Here is a 21,741-nt window from a genome sequence, read left to right as displayed (position 1 = left end):
GTTGATGTCAACAACTGTCATCGAATATATTTTTTTAAAGTATACAATATTGATGTATCCTATCCACCAATCCAAAGAAAGGATAGGCGGGCGCTAGACAGCCCGCCACGCTGCTTTGTGGACAATGACTCCCATTGTGAAGAGACGTATCTTGTCAGTATATCCATAATCTTTGGCACATGCAACCTCTCTTCTGCCTCAGCTTCTGAAACCGCGCAAACAGTGTTTGATTGACAAACAATATAGGTCTAAAACGATAAAGCAAATTAGGAAACGAAATAGCAAAATTAAGCATTGCGATTGATGTATCGAATTTGATTGATCATTTCAATTTTGACCGTCTTAAAACCACACAGGTTTTGAAAGAGCATTGTCAGTTACCAATTGAGAATTATTTAAATTTTTGTCACAATTCATGCTATCATAACAAGGAAATTAAATGGCAAACATGAGAACTGATTTGTCATTACATTACATTTTTAAATGTGTCAATGTTGTACTGGATAGACCATTGAAAATAAATATCAAACACATTTTGCTATTTATTTTTCAAATTGGCAGACATTATGCATACTCAATCACGATGGAGGTGTTGCCATTTATGTTCAGAGTCATATTCCTGTAAAGCTTAGAGAGGATCTCATGTAAATGCTGTTGAAGTAATATGGCTACAAGTTCACCTGCCTGACCTAAAGCCCATTCTTGTGGGAAGTTGCTATAGACCACCAAGTGCTAACATTAGGTAGTTGGATAATATGTGTGAAATGCTTGATAACATATGTAATATCAACAGAGGTTTGTTTTCTGGGTGACATAAATATTGACTGGCTTTCAATCTGCCCACTCAATAAAAACCTTCAAACTGTAACCAGTGCCTGCAACATGATTCAGGTTATCAGTCAACCTACCAGGGTATTTACAAACAGCACAGGAATGAAATCACCCACTGTATTGATAACATCTTTACTAATGCTGTAGAAATCTACTCTAAAGCAGTATCCAAATCCATCAGATGTAGTGATCATAATGTAGTAGCCATATCTAGAAAAACCAACATTTCAAAGGCTGGGACTTTTGGAACTTTGGTGACCAAACAATTACAACTAAATATATGGGTGAAAAAACCAAAATAAAAAATGGGCTGGTTGATCTGGACATTTCTGATGAATTATAAATAGCTCTCTAAGGTATGCAATGAACATGACAAGAGGAACTGATGATGCACTGCCCAATTTAAATATTTTTTTGGGGGGAATCCAGGTGCCCCCCCCCTGGCAACCCCTCGCCCCACAGTTTGGGAACCTCTCATCTACTACACCTATACAAATATAAATATATTGTATGTTTTTTGGACATAGTTTCAAAAGTATGGGGAAAACACCACAAAGCGAGCTCCATCACCTTATTCACATAGCAAACCTTCTGATGTATAGTATCTACTGAGCATCTTGTCACCACCATATTTTACGGTAGGAATGGGGTTATTTTCTGCTCATGCATTCTCATTTTGATGCTGAGCACATCGCTGGTGTGTTTGGCCAAAGAGCTCTATTTTCATGTCACCCAACAAATGTTAACGCCTGGAGTTTGCTAAACGTGATTAGCACTCGGATTGGAACCAGTGCTTTGGTCAGATGACATGAAAATAGAGCTCTTTGTAAAAAAATGTTTTTAAACGAAACAATGCATTTGGAAATTATTGAGACCCCTTGACTGTTTCCACATTTTGTTAAGTTACAGCCTTATTCTAAAAGGGATCAAATTGTGTTTTTCCCCTCATCAATCTACACACAATACCCCATAATGACAAAGCAAAAACAGGTTTGTAGAAATTTTTGCAAAAATAAACTTACATCATATTTACATAAGTATTCAGATCCTTTACTCAGTACTTTGTTGAAGCACCTTTGGCAGCAATTACAGCCTCAAGTCTTCTTGGGTATGACGCTACAAGCTTGGCACACCTGTATTTGGGGAGTTTCTCCCATTCTTTTCTGCAGATCCTCTCAAGCTCTGTCAGGTTGGATGGGAAGCATCGTTGCATAGCTATTTTCAGGTCTCTCCAGAGATATTCAAGTCCGGACTCTGGCTAGGCCACCCAGAGTTGTCCCGAAGCCACTCCTATGTTGTCTTGCCTGTGTGCTTAGGGTCATTGTCTTGTTGGAAAGTGAACCTTCGCCCCAGTCTGAGGTCCTGAGTGCTCTGGAGCAGATTTTCATAAAGGATCTCTCTTTACTTTGCTCCGTTAATTTTTCCCTTGATCCTGACTAGTCTCCCAGTCCCTGCAGCTGATGGTGTCATGTTTCCTCCAGATGTGACGCTTGGCATTCAGGCTAAAGAGTTCAATCTTGGTATCATCAGCCCAGAGAATATTGTTTCTCATGGTCTGAGAGTCCTTTAGGTGCCTTTTAGCAAACTCCAAGTGGGCTGTCATGTGCTGAGGAGTGGTTTCTGTCTGGCCACTTTACCATAAAGGCCTGATTGGTGGAGTGCTGCAGAGATGGTTGTCCTTCTGGAAGGTTATCCCATCTCCACAGAGGAACTCTGGAGCTATGACAGAGTGCCCACTGGGTTCTTGGTCACCTCCCAGACCAAGGCCCTTCTCCCCCGGTGGTTCATTTTAGCTGGGCGGCCAGCTCAGGAAGAGTCTTGGTGGTTCCGAATTTCTTCCATTTAAGAATAATGGAGTTCATTGTGTTCTTGGGGACCTTCAATGCTGCAGAAATGTTTTGGTACCCTTCCCCAGTTCTGTGCCTCAACACAATCCTGTCTCGGAGCAATTCCTTCGACCTCATGGCTTCGGTTTTGCTTTGACATACACTGTCAACTGTGGGACCTTATATAGATGTTTGCCTATAGAATTTAGCACAGGTGGACTCCAATAAGGCTCCTGAGTTGCGCAGCGGTCTAAGCTACTGGAGGCATCACTACAGACCCTGGTTCGATTCCAGGCTGTATCACAACCGACCGTGATTGGGAGTCACATAGGGCGGCTCACAATTGGCCCAGCGTTGTTAGGGGTAGGCCGTCATTGTAAATGAGAATTCGTTCTTAACTGACTTGCCTAGTTAAATAAAAAATAAAGTAAAGCCAAACCCTCTCCTAACCCGGACAATGCTGGGCCAATTGTGCGCCAGCCCATGGGTCTCCCGGTCACAGCCGGCTGTGACAGAGCCTGGACTCTAACCAGGATCTGTAGTGGCACAGCTTGCAAATGTGATGCAGTGCCTTAGACCGCTGTGCCACTCGGGAGGCCCCCAACCCCCCCCCCCCCCCTTTATTATCTATGCATAATCACTTTACCCCTACCTACATGTACATATTAACTCAACTAACCTGCACCCCTGCACATTGACCCGGTACCGGTGAACCGTGTATATAGCCTCGTTATTGTTATTTTATTGCTGCTCTTTAATTTTTTTACTTTCATTTATTTTGCCAATATTTGATTAACTCTTATTTCTCTTAAAACCTCATTGTTGGCTGAGGGCTTGTAAGTAAGCATTTCACGGTAAGGTTTACACCTGTTGTATTCAGGCTTGTGACAAATATATATTTTTTTTTAGCTTACCAACCAAAATTTCAGGGTCAGGCTGTTGAAATTACAGATAGTCCCTTTAAGGCAAAGCTATGTTTAATTCTACACTCAAACAATAAAATCCCTTTGTCAAATAATCTAAGAGAAGTAATGTCTTCTGGCCAATGCATGATTAAGTTTGGTTAATATTCCAAAATGTGTCAATGCAATTGATGATGACTTTCATAGCATCTACTGGTAAATTTAATGGAAATCTTCATATCCCAATGCCTTTTTTTATTTGTGTTCTATTGGTTTGACCACAAGTAAAGACAATGACAGATTTGACTCATTTGGGGAGTGACGATGTCCAGGATAGGTTACTTCACATGTGATGTCTCCATTCTTGTGCCAGTCTATGAATGACGCAGTTCTGTTTAATTATCACACACATTTATCTGGAAAGCCAAACAGGTTCCTATTCCGTCATCTCAGAGTAACAGCTTAGGAGTTGCCTGTTGGCCAAGCTTACAGCCTCAGAGGAGGGGAAAAGACCATCATTGATGGGAAAACACAATATGAAAACATGCATACATTGATTGAGTGAGGAAATAATGTGAAAAATAATATACTGTTCAGATAAACAGGCAGGTAGCCTAGTGGCATTGGACTGGTAACTGAAAGGTTGCAAGATTGAATCCCCGAGCTGACAAAGTAAATAAAACTTTCGCTCTGCCCCTGAACAAGGCAGTTAACACACTGTTCCTGGGCAGTCATTGAAAATATGAATTTGTTCTTAACTGACTTGCCTAGTTAAATAAAGGTAAAATAAAAAATAAAAAAATGTGTTGTCTCAAATAAAACTTCCACCATTTTGAAATAGCCTCTCACTTGAGTCTTCTGGTGAAACGTTCCTTTATTCAAACTTCAGTATAAAGCTGGAATGTTCCACTTGACCCATTGTACTTTACTTTTTATTTTGTTTTCCAGATACATTTAATAAGACTTCATTTAGCATTTATAACGTGCAATCAAATATATACTTTGGCTTTGACAATTTGCTTCGCATCACATGCGCTTGTAGTGGCAATATGTTATTTATGTGGGCCAAGAAGATTTGAGGCATTTGAGCCACAATGATGCCAGTCTTGCTCTCTTTATCTCATCTTTGCCTCTTTGTGTTCATAATTTCCACTCCTTGGTTAGAAGTAAACCAACCCAACACAGAGGTTGTGTCCCAATGGCACCCTAGGCTATTCCCTATATAGTGCCCTACTTTAGACAAGAGCCCTATGGGTTCTGGTCAAAGTAGTGCACTACATAGTGAATAGGGTGCCGTTTGGGACAGAGACAGAGCATTGCTACAGCCAAAGAGGAAATTAAAGGTGAGGCGAGATAGCTCTTGCACTATACCAGACAGCAGCCGATTGGCTGATGCAGGGAGACACACTAGAAGAGAGGATATTACATGTTACAGCATTTGAACTAAAAGCTCTGAGCTTTTATGAGCTCTGAACAAGCATTGTTCTCTTGTCGAGCGATGTGAATGAAATAATCCGCTTTCATGATCGTGGATAGGTTATATTCAGCAATTAGGAATAGGCCTAGGAATAAGCATTATTCTAGATCTAAACCAATTAGTTATCCGGATACACTGAACATATCTTGACGTTCATATTTCAAACATTGAAAGCTACTGATTCATATGGTAGGCGCAACAAATGAACATAAACGTAGCTACAATCAAATGCCAAATGTATGTAAAGACGTCATTTTCAAGCTTATAGTAGGTTTTAATGTTTGTTGAGCCTGCACAAGTGTTCCTTTCACCTATTAGTACATAAAGCAAAATTATTAACAGAACTCTGACAGAGTTACGCACGCACGCACGCACGCACGCACGCACGCACGCACACACACACACACACACACACACACACACACACACACACACACACACACACACACACACACACACACACACACACACACACACACACACACACACACAATAAAATGCAAACACTACTGTCCCTATACATACCATATTAAAAACACAGGTGCCATTGTTTGTTATTTCCAACAATAAGGTCAGAGGTCATTAGGAAACTTTGAATACAGATAAGTGCTAACAAAATGCCTTTTCTAGACAGCATGTCAATTCAAAGGCATTATGAACAATGCCTCTGCTCTTTCACTGTAAAAAAGAATGTGTGTGTTGGGTTGACAAGGAGCATGTTACTCCTCCGTTTCCTCCTCGCTCTCGTCACTCAAAGGGAACTCTCGACACTCCTTCTGTGTGTTGTAGCTCTTCCTGTGCAGAGGGCATTCCTGGTCTATGATGGCCTACAAGACACATAAGACATTTGTTAAAGATTGTCATGGGCCGTAAGAAAGTACCTGATTTCAGGGCATACAATTATTTTACAAGAGTAGGAAATAATCTTTATTTTCATATTTGACTCTTAAACTCCTATTTGTATTATTAAATTATTAATTGGATTTTATAATATTATTATTATTATTAATTTCTAATAATTTATTCCTTATTTTCTGTTATGACTGTATCTTTGAAGTGCATGACCATCAACTTTAAAACCATGATCATAATTATTCGGTAAAGACCCACATCAATAAAAGGCACTATCTTTTCTACAATTATACCTTTGGCTAATACACCTTCCCACTATATGTGAGGGCTGATTCTCTGTTAGCTGGCACTGATACAAACACATTGGATTGCAAACCTCACCTCCTAGGATGTGTTAGAACACGTTGGTCCAGACATTCTGGTGGGTCTGGATTATGACTGGAGCCAGGGGATAGCAAATAGGAAATACCACTCACCATCTTCTCCTCCCTGATGGCAGGATTACGCAGGAAGAAGCACAGTGGAGCATAGAAGATGTTGATGATGCCAATGAATACCATGAGGTAAGGAAATCCAATGGCCCTGACCAAGGAGCCCCCTATCGAAGGACCTGGATCACAACAACACGGGAGACAGAGGATGGTGCGGGGTCAGACAAGCTAGGAAACGTTGAATCGCTGAGACCCCTGGCTGGGTCATACAATTCAAGTGATTTATTGTATTTGCTGTATTTGTGTAGAAGCAGACAACAAAGGAATGATCACTCACCAATGGCAAAACCCATGCACAATGCGACATCAGCTATGGCGTAAACACTGCCATAGACCGAGGCATGGCGAATATCCACCAGGTATCCCATTATGGCCATCATAGAGGAGTCCACCATTCCTAATACACACAGCAGACAGTTCATAGTTGTAATGGTGATTCAGACCATCATTCATATGGGTTTCTATATAACACATTGGCACCCACCAATAGCAAACCCCAGGCCTGCATTTGGACCAATAAGACCATAGATGTTCTTTGCAAAAGGAACCTATAGGACAAGAAATATGATGGTTATTCATTGAACTACCTTGTGATCTTGCAGAGACAAAAAAGTGCATAGGAAATAATACTCACGCAAAGGAGGCTGATGCCAACAATAAACATCCCAATCATGGAGCACAGCCACCTGAGGAGAGGAAAATACCTTCTCCTGACTGCGAATCATCAACTTCATCACACACACACACACACACACACACACACACACACACACACACACACACACACACACACACACACACACACACACACACACACACACACACACACACACACACACACACACACCAATTCACACAACCCCTATAGGCTTACATGAGATCTCCTTTACTGAGTAATTAGCATTAAAGAGATGGTGAAATGCTTTTATATATTGATCATTGATACAGTACCAGTCAAACGTTTCGACACACCTACTCATTCAAGGGTTTTTCTTTATTTTGACTATTTTCTACATTGTAGAATAGTAGTGAATACATCAAAACTGTGAAATAACACTTGTTATGGCTGCAATCCCGATATTGGGATAAGTGTCATCAACAACCGCTGAATAGCATAGCGCTACATACAATAAATATTACTATAAATATTTATATTCATGAAATCAATATAAGTGCAATATAGGAAAACACAGTTTAGCCTTTTGTTAATCCACCTGTCATGTTTGTGTAAATTTATCGATCGCACGATAAACATTAAGTACACTTAGCATCAGGTAGCTCAGTCATGAAAATCAGAAAACAATCAAATTAATAGTTTACCTTTGATGATCTTTGGATGTTTTCACTCACGAGACTCCCAGTTACACAACAAATGTTCCTTTTGTTCCATAAAGATTATTTTTAGATCCAAAATACCTCAGTTTGTTTGTCGCGTTATGTTCAGAAATCCACAGGAAAGAGCGGTCACGACCATGCAGACGAAAATTCCAAATAGTTTCCATAATGCCCACAGAAACATGTCAAACGTTTTTTTATAATCAATCCTCAGGTTGTTTTTAAAATATATAATCGATAATATATCAACCACAAGTGTCTTTCACAGTAGGAGAGGGGAAAACAATGGCTGTCCAAATTCTGTTGCGCGAGCAAAACTCATGTGACCACTTGACGGAATGTTATCGTCTGGCTCATTTTTCAAAATTTAAGCCTGACACTATGTCTGAAGACTGTTGACACCTTGAGGAAGCGATAGGAAAAGGAATCTGGTTCATTTCCCTTTAAATCCAGCAAAGGGAGGCTATGGAACATGGAGTTTTCAAAATAGAAGCCACTTCCTGTTTTAATTTTCCTCAGGGTTTCGCCTGCAATATCAGTTCTGTTATACTCACAGACAATATTTTGACAGTTTTGGAAACTTTAGAGTGTTTTCTATCCAATACTAATAATAATATGCATATATTAGCCACTGAGACTGAGGAGCTGGCCATTTACAATGGGAACCTTTTCATCCAAGCTACAAGCCATAAAAATATATGGAATCATGTAGTAACTGAAAATTTGTTAAACAAAATATTTATATATTTGATATTTTTCAAAGTATCCACCCTTTGCCTTGATGATAGTTTTGCACACTCTTGGCATTCTCTCAACAAGCTTCATGAGGTGGTCACCTGGATTGCATTTCAATTAACAGGCGTGCCTTGTTAAAAGTTTAAATGTTGCATTTATTTCCTTCAAAATGCGTTTGAGCCAATCAGTTGTTAAAAAAGTCCATATTAAGGCAAGAACAGCTCAAATAAGCTAAGAAAAATGACAGTCCTTCATTACTTTAAGACATGAAATCAGTCAATCAGGAAGAATTCAAGAACTTTGAAAGTTTCTTCAAGTGCAGTCGCAAAAAACATCAGGCGGTATGATGAAACTAGCTCTCATGAGGACCGCCACAGGAAAGGAAAACCCAGAGTTACCTCTGCTGCAGAGGATAAGTTCATTAGAGTTACCAGCCTCAGAAATTGCAGCCCAAATAAATGCTTCACAGAGTTCAAGTAACAGACATATCTCAACATCAACTGTTCAGAAGAGACTGCGTGAATCAGGCCTTCATGGTCAAATCATGGTCAAAAAGAAACCTAGCTTGGGTCAAGAAACACAAGCAATGGACATTAGACCTGTAGAAATCTGTCCTTTGGTCTGATGAGTCCAAATTTAAGATTTTTGGTTCCAACCACCATGTCTTTGTGAGATGCTGAGTAGGTGAACGGATGATCTCCGCATGTGTGGTTCCCACTGGGAAGCATGGAGGAGGAGGTCTGAGGGTGTGGGGGTGCTTCGCTGGTGACACTGTCTGTGATTAATTTAGAATTCAAGGCACACTTCACTAGCATGGCTACCACAGCATTCTACAGCGATACGCCATTCCATCTGGATTGAGTTTAGTGGGACTATCATTTGTTTTTCAACAGGACAATGACCCAACACACCTCCAGACTTTGTAAGTGCTATTTTACCAAAAAGAAAAGTGATGGAGTGCTGCAGCAGATAACCTGGCCTCCACAATCACCCAAACTCAACACAATTGAGATGGTTTTGGATAAGTTGGACCACAGATTGAAGAAAAAGCAACCACCAAGAGCTCAGCATTTGTGGGAACTCCTGTTGGAAAAGCATTCCAGGTGAAGCTCGTTGAGAGAATGCCAAGAGTGTGCAAATCTGTCAACATGTCATAAGGTGGGAACTTTGAAGAATCTAAAATCTAAAATATATTTTGCTTTGTTTAACAGGTGTTTTGTTAGTACATGATTCCATATGTGTTATTTCATAGTTTTGATGTCTTCACTATTATTCTAAAATGTAGAAAATTGTAAAAAATTAAGAAAAACCCTTGAATGAGTAGGTGTGTCCAAACTTTTGACTGGTACTGTATGTAGGAGCAAATAGAAGCTAACAGGAAAGGATCAACGAAAACCTACCTTCCCATTTTGTTAGCCAACAAACCAAATAAATTGGTGCCAATAAGGTAAGAAATGCTTGCTGGTAGGAAAGCCATACCTATAAATCAAACGCAAATCACTGTCAGACACAGGAAGGAGTATTGCAATCTAAAATATTAATTGTAAAGAAAAAGACAACACAGGAACGTACCAAGCTGCCATTTGGGAGAGCACATGGTCTGCATCATCCAGATGGGAAGTGTGGGCTCCAGAATGGCAACTCCCATGTTGGCGAAGCACAGAGAGCCTGAAACCAAAGCACCAAGGTCAGCTCACTTCTGTTTTAGGACTATGTATGCTTCCCAAATGGCAATGTAATCCCTATTTAGTGCACTACTTCACCCATAAGGCCTGGTCAAAAGTAGTGCACTAATAGGGAATAGGGTGACATTAGGGACACTTCCTCTGTGTTTAGCCTTCGTCTCTGGTTTGTTATTCTGACAGTCAAGGCCCAGTCTCACCTGCGCTTATGAGAATGTAGGGGTCCTTCAGTAGGGTCAGCAAAGGAGTGCCCTCCACACTCTGTAAGTTAATGTGAAATGTTAAGCCGGAGGAGACAGAAAGAGAAAAAATGTCTGTTTTTTTCTAATGTGAGGGAGTTGTGAAACGTCACCATTCTAAAATAAGACAGCATGTGTAACTTAATGCAATGATGGCTTATGTTCGATGCATCTTGAGGTTCCTCACATCCTAGCTCCTCGCCTCCTACTCTACAGTATTGGAACAGAAGGTCCAACGTCCCTTGCCTCAGGCTTTCTTCTCTAATGGTTTGTGGAGGTGGGAGGTTGGACATAGCATTTGAGGAATCAAGAAATGATGAATTGAGATGAAGCCCCACTATTTTAAGTGATTGGGAATTGATCAAGTCAGTTATGTTCATTTTGAAAGTGTGTTAAATTTTTTTTAATCTCGAAAGAGATGGTAAACGTATACTCACTCCTGGTGAAATCTTTGATGGCTGAAGTATAAGAAGTTGTAACGCTGTGTGTTTAGAGAGTCAGACAGTTGGCATTAAGGAACATTCCTATAATATACCTTGTCCTCTCCGAACAATACAAACAGCTTGCCTGTCTAAACTGTTCATTCTGATTGTTAGCCACAAGAGATAATCTGGTAACACTTTACGTTACAGTGCCCTTATTACTCTGTAACTACTCCTGTAATTACAGTGTAACAACAAATATAGTAATTCCTCATATTACACTGAACTAAGTATAACCCTAACCTTAGCACCGACCCTAAGCCTAAGTAACCGTAAGTACATTGTAAGTACAGACCGTACTGTACAAGTACTGAGTGATTACGATACTTGTTACACTGTAATTACAGGAATAATTACAATGTAATAAGGTCACTGTAATGTAACGTGTAACAGATAAACGGTATTGAAACAGTCAATGCAGTCATAGCACTGAGATTAAATCAGTTCTTGATATAATATTATAATAAATATTATTTATTTGTTTACCTCCATCAAATACTGCAAGGAAAGCCAAGATTAAGAAAGGAGCAGTCTTCCCCACAAATTCATACATCACACTGCCAAATGGCGCTCCAACTGTCAAAGACATTTTCAAGAAAAAGTACCTGATTTTACATATGATGATTTCAAGTTTGTCATGTTGTAGCATAAAACACGTTTCACCATAACCATTTGCTATTTAGCAGATGCTTTTATCCAAAGCAACTTACAGTAGTAGTGCATACATACATTTTCATATGGGTGGCCACAGTGGGAATTGAACCCAAAACTTGGGCATTACAAGTGTCTTGCTCTACCAACTGAGCCATACTGGAACACTAGGATCATAGAAAGGGGGAGTAAGGAGAGTAACTCACTGAGGACTCCCATGGCCAATCCACCCAGAGCGATCCCCATGGCTACGCCTCTCTCCTCATCATTTGTGTACACACTGGCCAACATTCCCAGCCCTACAGGAGAAGACGTGCTTTTCACTTAGACATTAAGATGCTAGGACAAAATAGTTCCATTTCTATTGCAACACTGTGGAGTTAGGATATTATTGTGAAACACAAAACACAACACCCACACACAGTACCTGCCACAGAGGAGAAAGAGGAACCAATTCCCTGAAGAGAGCGAGCAAAAAACAACAAGGCGTATGTACCTGAAAAGGCAAACACTGACAACCACCAGACACAACCTCCGTTACCATGACTGCACTGTGGTAAGATAAAATCAAATCTAAAGATGACGCATTGGAGTTGTGAAAGAGTCATGGTATGTATATTAGAGATCACTACCTCAATTATATCTCATTATCAACTGTGTGTAACAAGTTAGAAGTCAGTGTCAGACACACATACTTATTGTTGAAACAAACATGATGATGAAGCCAGCAAACATTGGTATGTGATATCCAACCCTTGGGGAAAAAGATAAGGATATGATTAGAACCAGTGTGTATTGTATTTCTTCATTTTCAATAAATGAGATATTGAACACTGTCCTAGCTAGCTGTGATTTTGTCACACACACAAAACACTTGCTGTGAAGCCGGAACATGTACCTGTTAGTCAGGGGACCCACGAAGGGGTTGACTAGAAGCTGCACCAGAGCCTTGGAGGCAAAAAGGAGTCCCACACGAACATTCTCCTTGTCCAAGAAGGCACTGTCCTCCTGGCATGTGCTGCCTTTCACCTGGCTGGAGTTTCTGGAGATGTTGAAGAGGAGGGCCTCAGACAGGTTGCTCTCAGAGCCTCTGAGGCTGTAGGAAGTGTTGTCGTAGAAGGAGTGGACTGAGGCCATTGTGAAGCCCTCCTCAGATGGCCTCTGTGTGCTTGGCTGGATGAAGGGGTCTTGTGTCGGGTGGTCAAGGGCATATAAAAATGTTGGGATGATGGGCACTGTGAGAGAGGAGAGACGACACATTTGGGTTTGGGGGAGACTGTGGACTTTAAAAGGCAGGCGGAAGGAAGAGAGGTCAACCCTTTTTTTCTCAGTACTGGGGAGGCACAGTGGATCTACTCCATGAGGGGGAATGTGGTCGCACTGCTCTCTGTCGCACCGAGTTATTCTCTGTGTGCTCTAGAAGTCAGGCGAGGTAAAGGCAAATGCTATGGTCACGCTAGCTGCACTGTTGGCCCTGCAGCTAAATATTGAAATGTGTGATGTCCCTTTTTCAATGCAGATGTCACTGCCCGATCTAAGGTACACGCCACGTGCACTTTTGAAAGTGTGTGTTTGTGTGTATGTGTGTGTGTGGGTTGTCTGGACTCACCGACAACAGTAAGCAGCATGTTATCCAGTAGCAGGGCAACACACACGACCACCAGCACCAGTCTGGAGGAGCCTCTGCTCTGTCGCAGCCACTCCCGCACCCACACCAAGGGGTTGAATAGTGGCATAGCTCTCCACGGACAATAGCTACAGAACAGTTCTCTTTTTCGGATGAGAAACAGATATGCTGATTATTAAAACATATTTGACAACGTCAACATTTGTTTACCAATTTAGTCACAAGAATATGTCCCCACAACCGTGTCTGTACATTATCGTTACACCACTACATTTGAGTTAGTCCTAAACTAACTACACATAACCTACTCCAGGTATACTCTTTTCATCTGAAAATATAAAACCGTAATCGTAAATGATCCTGAAGGGGTCTCATCTCTCTGTGTGTACTACCTCCAACGTTACCTATCCCTGCCCTGCAGCCACCACTCATGCACCATCCGTTTCAATTTAATAAGCTGAGATGTGGTAGCTAATGGAGTGAACTGGTGGCTGCTGCCTGGATGGTCAGGCATGGTATTTCTGGAGAGACATTTGGCTCTGAGGATGGTGTTTTTGTCTCTCAGCAATAGGATTAGACTTCCTCCAGGGCCCTCTCAGAGCCCTGCCTGCTGTGTTCTGTTCTGATCAAGGTAAAGTGCAGCCTGCTTGCCTGCCGTGGTGCTCACATACTGTAAATAAGGACGGGTCCATATGTTAAACGAACGTCTGATCGCACAGCTCCATCATATCTTGTTTTAGCACATCCTAGCCAAGAACAAATGTGCAAAGGGCTCAGTACACACAGTACCAATCTTCTATGAAAATCACGATGTCTTTCAGTAACAGAGGTGATTATGGATTCATTTCTGCAAATTAGGTTTGCAGAGAAATCTAAATAGCTTACTCTTATCTTTAGTCATCTTATGGCAGGGTAGCCTAGTGGTTAGAGTGTTGGACTAGTAACCTAAAGGTTGTTCTACCCCTGAACAGGCAATTAACCCACTGTTCCTAGGCTGTCATTGAAAATTTGAATTAGCTCTTAACTGACTTGCCTAGTTAAATAAAGGTAAAATGACTATATTGACACATCATATAGCCCATGCGTAACTGGTGGGAACAAACGAATGGATAACATTACAATTCATTTTGAGTCATATTCCATGCATTATTTGCACCTTTAATGATTACAGAACAAACTATAATTAACATTTCAAAAATTGATTAGCCTCATCCTTCATTAATTTCAGTTAGGTCTATAGTAAAGTATTGAGGATCCCTTAAGTCCAATTCGACCTTAGTCAAGACCTCTTACCTTCAGATACATCCTGCAGATCCACATCGGATACAAGTGGTCATCTCATCCTCCTGTTGCTCTATTTAAGTCCTCTTGTGGCTGCCCTTTTTTCATAGGGTAGTCACAGCCCCCTCACAAACACATGCACGCACGCACACATACTGTACACACTCCATGACCTGAGCTCACTCTGCGTCACAGGGGGAAGTAATTGTCTACATCTGCTGCTCTTTATTGAGAGGGGGGGTGGGGGGGGGGGGGGGGGGGGGGGGTGTATAACCTGAGGCTGGTGTTGTTCACAATAAGCTTTATCTGCCATCTCAGCCACATTAACCCTTTTCAAACTGTGGAACAACCTGGTATTTTCCCCTGGCCTGTTTGCATTGCACCTTTGTCCAATTGGCTCTGTCAACAGGTTCCTGTGATGCCAGCGTACCAGGAAGAGAGTCTTGTAAACTGTAAACAAAAGGCAGCACATCCACTTCTCACTGTGTACACCTCCAAACCTGCTGCTGGAAAACCTGGAGCCACTGTTTGTTCACTTGTTGATATGTAAATATCATATCATCAAAGTGTAAAATTGGTCCAATTAGAAAATTAAGGATTTTGAGAACTCCTGAAATCCACACCACTCGCCTCTCTAAAGAATTGTTCACACTGCAGGCCTTAATGCTCAAATCAGTTTTGTTTATCAAATTCGTTTTGAAATACTTACTGTCCAAATATCACGTTACAAGTGACCAAATTAGGACTGGTAATTTGATGACATGGCTATGCTAGTCATAGTAATGACAGGAGTGTGCACAGTGGTGTTGGCTAATTGGTGGTGGTGCTCGTGCTTCCCATCACTCAGAAGTTATGTAGCAAGCTAAGATGACAACAATTCCTGCCATAGACGTTTCCCAGTTGCTGTGAATGCTCAAAGAACACTTTTAAAGCACCAAAGGATAAGATGAGTCATTTTTGGCCAGCCAAGTCAGTCAACTAGCTAGCTAGGTAGCTGTTTAGCTTCCTATAACATTCACTAATTTGTTTGTAAGCAATTAACAAGATAATTAGCTACCATATGGTCTTGTCAAACTCTCAACAGAGTAGCTAGCAAGCAACAGTATATGCCAAATAAAAGTTAATAAACCACTTGAGGGCAAATCAGATTTTACCATTCAGACACAAATCACCTGGCCAGGAATCAGATTTGTATCTGACTTCAAAGCACCTTTGAAGGTGGTGGGCTGTATAGACTTCAGGAAAAATAACAGATTCTAATCGGATTTGCAAAAAAATGGATTTGAGTCACTTCAAACTGCCAATGTGAACATGGCTTAAAAGTACCATGTGAATCTAAGAGGGATAACTCCTTTATAGCTTGAATTATTTTCTTTGCATAAATGATAGTCATGTACTGTTACTATATTTCTGTCAGCTTGGAATGAATTAGTGGTGTGCATGGGTTTTAGTGGGGTAGGGAGTACTGTGTTTTGATAACTGAAATTCACCTGGAACTGAGCAGGTGCCATTGCCTACTAGCTCGAGGGTAGGTTTTAAAATAGGCAGACCTGCATCAAACAGCCCGCCTGGACTACCGCAAGTTCATTCTCCCTGTGTGCGCATGTGTACACATCATGTTAAGAGAGAGAAAAATTGAATCAAAATCACATTTGATTTGTCAGATGCGCCGAATACAGCGTGTGTAGACTTTGCAGTGAAATGCTTGCTTACGAGCTTTTCCCAACAATGCAGAGTTAAAAATAACAAGGCAACTGTAAGCAAAAACAGTAAACATTAGTGACAACAATTCAAACTAGACTATACTGTAAGTAACAAAACATGTACCCGTTATAGCGCCACCGTGTGGTTGATGGAATGTTCTTGCATATGTTGAGTCTTGACAGTGTTTGCAACATATGTACCAAATTGTGACCATGACCATGCCCCGGTGAATGTTTATTGCTTAATGATCATGCTGTTTTAGGTAGTAGTCTGGAAAATATTGCATTGAGAGACCTTTGTCCATCTAAGCCACATATCAAGGTTTGTGCAGATCAGTCATTCAGTGCCAGAGGAGTAGCATTTTAAGTGTTTTTCACAAAATTCAAAATGGCAAAAAAATCCATCATGGCGGACCTTATGGATCTCTGAAGCAAATGTGTTCCTTGTGAGGAGAAGGACCAATGTACCACATTTCATGACTTTAGGTAAAATGGGGTGAGGGGCATGACATTTATAAGTTTGTTATAGCGCCACCATCTGGCCAATCCGTGTAATTTTGTAAATGCCGGATCTCTATGGCAAGACACATCATTCACCTAAGTTGAGTCAAAATCAGGATAGTGCTGTCTAAGATATCTCATGTGACAAACGTACTAACGGACGGAGAATGTGCTGAAGAAGATGGCTGATGTTTTACGTGCTCCTAACCAAATGTGTTTTTGTTCGTTTTTTGCATTATTTGTAACTTATTTTTGTACTTATTCCACTGTTGTGTCATCGACAAACTTAATGATGGTGTTTGTCCATGTTGCTGCTACCATCTCTTATGACCGCAAATAACTTCTGGACATCAGAACAGCGATAACTCACCACGAACTGGCAGAATATTTTTTTTCCATTAACGAGTCCGACGAGCCCGACGTGAAGGACATATTGCTTTCCCGGGAACAGGCCCAAATCCCCATCATTTGCGTGAAGAAAAGATGCAGAAATAGAGGACAGAGATCGGGATGCCTTCTGAGAATTCGTAGGCAATCGAATAAACACCCACTGCCTTCCGTTCTACTAGCTAACATGCAATCATTGGAAAATAAAATTGACGACCTACGAGGAAGATTAAACTACCAACGGGACATTAAAAACTGTAACATCTTATGCTTCACGGAGTCGTGGCTGAACGACGACATTATCAACACTGGCTGGTTAGGTTATACGCTGTATCAGCAGGATAAAACAACATCATCGTCTGGTAAGACAAGGGGGGGTCGGACTTTGTATATTTGTAAACAACAGCTGGTGCACAATATCTGAGGAAGTCTCAGAGGTTTTGCTCACCTGAGATAGAGTATCTCATGATAATCTCATTATAATTTGTAGACTACATTATTTACCTAGAGTGTTTTTATCTGTATTTTTCGTAGCGGTCTACATACCACCACAGACTGATGCTGGCACTAAGACAGCACTCAATGAGATGTATTCCGCCATAAGCAAACAGGAAAACTCTCATCCAGAGGCGGCTCTCCTAATGGCTGGGGACTTTAATTCAGGGAAACTTAAATCCGTTTTACCAAATTTCTATCAACACCTTAAATGTGCATCAAGAGGGAAAAAACTCTAGACCACATTTACTCCACACACAGAAATGTGAGCAAATGCTTAGCTACAGGACTGTTTTGCTAGCACAGACTGGAATATGTTCCGGGATTCTTTCGATGGCATTGAGGAGTACACCACATCAGTCATTGGCTTCATCAATAAGTGCATCAATGACGTCATTGTGCCCAAGAACACTAAGGTAACCTGCCTAAATGACTACCGACCCGTAGCACTCACGCCTGTATACATGAAGTGCTTTGAAAGGCCGGTCATGGCTCACATCAACACCATCATCCCAGAAACCCTAGACCAATTTGCATACCGCCCTAACAAATCCACAGATGATGCAATCTCTATTGCACTCCACACTGCCCTTTCCCACCTGGACAAAATGAACACCTATGTGAGAATGCTGTTCATTGACTACAGCTCAGCGTTCAACACCATAGTGCCCTCAAAGCTCATCAACAAGCTAAGGACCCTGGGACTAAACACCTCCCTCTGCATTTGGATCCTGGACTACCTGACGGACCACCCACAAGTGGGAAGGGTAGGTAACAACACATCCGCCATGCTGATCCTCAACACAGGGGCCCCTCAGAGGTGCGTACTCAGTCCCGTCCTGTACTCCCTGTTCACTCATGACTGCACGGCCAGGCACGACTCCAACACCATCATTAAGTTTGTCGATGACACAACAGTGGTAGGCCTGATCACCGACAATGGTGAGATAGCCTATAGGGAGGAAGTCAGAGACCTGGCCATGTGGTTCTCCCTCAACGTGATCAAGACTAAGGAGATGATTGTGGACTACAGGAAAAGGAGGACCGAGCACGCCCCCATTCTCATCGACGGGGCTTTAGTGGAGCAAGTTGAGAGCTTCAAGTTCCTTGATGTCCACATCCCCAAGAAACTATCATGGTCCTAGCACACTAAGACAGTTGTGAAGAGGGCACGACAAAACCTATTCCCCCTCAGGAGACTGAAGAGATTTGGCATGAGTCCTCAGATCCTCTAAAGGTTATATGGCTGCATCACAGCTGGTTGCATCCCTACCTGGTATGGCAACTGCTTGGCCTCCGACCGCGAGGCACTACAAAGGGTAGTGCGCACGGCCCAGTGCATCACTGGGGCCAAGCTTCCTGCCATCCAGGACCTCTATACCAGGCGATGTCAGAGGAAGGCCCTAACAATTGTCAAAGACTCCAGCCACCCTAGTCATAGACTGTCCTCTCTGCTACCGCACAGCAAATGGTACTGGAGCGCCAAGTCTATGTGCAAGAGGCTTCTAAACAGCTTCTACCCCCAAACCATAAGACTCCTGAACATCTCATAAAATGGCTACCCAGACTATTTGCATTGCGCCCCCCTAACCCCCTCTTTTACGCCGCTGCTACTCTCTGTTATTAGCTATGCATAGTCACTTTAATAACTCTACCTACATGTACATATTACCTCAATTACCTCAACTAACCGGTGCCCCCGCACATTGACTCTGTACCGGTACCCCTTGTACAGAGTCTCGCTACTGTTATTTTACTTCTGCTCTTTAATTACTTGTTCATTTTATTTCTTATTCTTATTCTTATTTTTTTAACTCCTTTGTTGGTTAGGGACTTGTAAGTAAGAATTTCACTAAGGTCTACTACACCTGTTGTATCTGGCGCATGTGACTAATAAAATTTGATTTGATATGATTTGAGACAGATCCACAGTCCCCCGCCCACGATTCAATTTAACAAAAGAGGAATAAAATGCACAATAATTAAGCTATATACATGGACTACCAGTACCATATCACTGTGCAGAGTACTAGGTATTTGAGGTAAACATTTACATAAAGGCAAGACCAGCGGTAACACAGCCTGGGGTTGAACCCTAGGCTGTAGTGGCACCACTCGGGAGGCTGATGTGTGGGGTTTGTGTGAGAGTGTCAGTATAATGTGTGTAAGTGAGTATACATATAGTTTATATATAGTCTTGTGAGGGTGCATAAAGTAAGTGCAAGATAGGGTCAATGCAGATAGTCTGGGCAACAATTGAATGAACTATTTAGCAGTCTTATGGCTTGGGGGTAGAAGCTGTCTCTGAGCCTGTTGGTCCGAGAGCTGATGCTCCAGTCTTTGGCTGGGTGGCTGAAGTTTTAATAAAAAAATAAAAATAAATGCAAGCCTTCCTCCGACCACCTGATATAGAGGACCTGGATGGCAGGGAGGTTGGCCCCAGTGATGTACTGGGCTGTCCGCACCAACCTCTGTAGCGCTTTTATGTTGATGGTGTTGTATTGCCATACCAAGCGGTGATGCAGCCAGTCAAGATGTTCTCGATGGTTCAGCTGTAGAACATTTTGAGTATCCAATGACCCATGCCAAATTTTTTCAGCCTCCTGAGGTCAAAGAGGTGCTGTTGTGCCTTCTTCATGACTGTGAGGGTGTGTGTGGACCATGTTAAGTCCTTAGTGATGTGGACACCAACAAACTTCAAGCTCTCAACCCACTCCACTACAGCTCCGTCAATGTGGATGGGGGTGTGCTCTTCTCGCTTTTTCCTGCAGTCCACAATCAGCTCCTTGGCTGTTGTCCTGGCACCACACTGCCAAGTCTCTGAACTCCTCCCTGTAGGCTGTCTCAACACCATCTGTGATCAGGCCTACCACCGTTGAGTCGTCAGCAAATTTGATGATGGTGTTGGAGTCGTGTGTGGTTACGCAATTGTGCGTACAGGAGGGGACTAAGCACAAACACCTTAGGAGCCCCCGTGTTGAGGGTCAGCGTGGCAGAGGGGTTGTTGCCTACCCTCACCACCTGGGGACGTCCAGATCAAGAAGTCCAGATCCAGTTGCAGAGGGAGGTGTTCAGTCCCAGGATTGTGTCAAAGCACAGACCTGGGGAAGGGTACCAAAACATTTCTGCATTATTGAAAGTCCCCAAGAACACAATGGCCTCCATCATTCTTAAATGGAAGAAGTTTTGAACCACTACGACTCGTCCTAGAACTGGCCGCCTGGCCAAACAGAGAAACAGGGGAGAAGGGCCTTGGTCCAGAGTTCCTCTGTGGAGATGCGAGAACCTTCCAGAAGGACAATTATCTCTGCAGCACTCCATCAATCAGGCGTTTATGGTAGAGTGGCCAGACAGAAGCCACTCCTCAGTAAAAGGCACATGACAGCCCGATTGTCATTTGCCAAAAGGCACCTTAAGGTCTCTCAAGATTCTCTGGTCTGACCAAGATTGATCTCTTTGGCCTGAATGTCAAGCATCACGTCTGGAGAAAACCTGGCACCATGCCTACGGTGAAGCATCGTGGCGACAGTATCGTGCTGTGGGAATGTTTTTCAACAGTAGGGACTGGGAGACTAGTCAGGATCGAGGGAAAGATGAACAGAGAAATAGTACAGAGAGATCCATTGATGAAAACCTTCTCCCGAGTTCTCAGGACCTCAGACTTGGGCGAAGGTTCACTTTCCAACAGGACAACGACCCTAAGGACATAGCCAAGACAATGCAGGAGTGGCTTGGGGACAAGTCTATGAATGTCCTTGAGAGGCCCAGCCAGAGCCCGGACTTGAACCCGATTGAACATCTCTGGAGAGACCTGAAAATAGCTGTACAGCGATGCTCCCGATCCAATCTTACAGAGCTTGAGAGGATCTGTAGAGAATAATGGGAGAAACTCCCCAAATACAGGTGTGCCAAGCTTGTATCATCATACTCAAGAAGACTCTGAACTGTAATCAATGTCAAAGGTGCTTCACCAAAGTACCGAGTAAAGAGTCTGAATACTAATATAAACTTGTTTTTGCTTGGTCATTATGGGCTATTGTGTGTAGATTGATGAGTGAAAAAGGGTGAAAAAGAATACGGCTGTAACCTAACAAAATGTTGAAAAAGTCCAGGGGTCAGACCACATGAACACCTGACCCTGCACTTATGGCAACTAAACTTGAAGCAGCAAGAATGATGACAGCGGACACTTGCAATTTCTATTGAGCTAAGTTTTGCATATAGAACAAAGGATAACATCTAGG

The 21,741-nt window shown here is 42.2% G+C and overlaps 1 protein-coding gene across 3 annotated transcripts in view; it reads right to left on the bottom strand.

The window, feature by feature from the left end:
* Window positions 1-4,479: 4,479 nt before the first annotated feature.
* LOC139411262 (chromaffin granule amine transporter-like) overlaps window positions 4,480-21,741 on the bottom strand; it is a 46,692-nt gene continuing 29,430 nt past the window's right edge. The window contains exons 3-17 of one of the 3 annotated variants that reach the window (XM_071157319.1): window positions 13,113-13,273; window positions 12,402-12,738; window positions 12,199-12,257; window positions 11,931-12,014; window positions 11,710-11,802; window positions 11,339-11,428; window positions 10,808-10,851; window positions 10,332-10,392; window positions 10,022-10,117; window positions 9,850-9,928; window positions 7,014-7,065; window positions 6,864-6,927; window positions 6,657-6,776; window positions 6,365-6,498; window positions 4,480-5,863 (exon numbers count right to left, since the gene is read on the bottom strand). In XM_071157319.1, coding sequence (XP_071013420.1) covers window positions 5,756-5,863; window positions 6,365-6,498; window positions 6,657-6,776; window positions 6,864-6,927; window positions 7,014-7,065; window positions 9,850-9,928; window positions 10,022-10,117; window positions 10,332-10,392; window positions 10,808-10,851; window positions 11,339-11,428; window positions 11,710-11,802; window positions 11,931-12,014; window positions 12,199-12,257; window positions 12,402-12,738; window positions 13,113-13,239 — 1,548 coding nt within the window. In that variant the 5' untranslated portion in view covers window positions 13,240-13,273 and the 3' untranslated portion in view covers window positions 4,480-5,755. Of the gene's footprint in view, window positions 5,864-6,364; window positions 6,499-6,656; window positions 6,777-6,863; window positions 6,928-7,013; window positions 7,066-9,849; window positions 9,929-10,021; window positions 10,118-10,331; window positions 10,393-10,807; window positions 10,852-11,338; window positions 11,429-11,709; window positions 11,803-11,930; window positions 12,015-12,198; window positions 12,258-12,401; window positions 12,739-13,112; window positions 14,652-21,741 lie in introns of those variants that run through there. The other 2 variants (XM_071157318.1, XM_071157321.1) reach the window with 2 other exon arrangements.

Source organism: Oncorhynchus clarkii, chromosome 6 (assembly GCF_045791955.1).
Source record: "Oncorhynchus clarkii lewisi isolate Uvic-CL-2024 chromosome 6, UVic_Ocla_1.0, whole genome shotgun sequence".
Lineage (NCBI taxonomy): Eukaryota > Metazoa > Chordata > Actinopteri > Salmoniformes > Salmonidae > Oncorhynchus > Oncorhynchus clarkii.
This window is presented reverse-complemented; position numbering and strand designations above follow the sequence as displayed.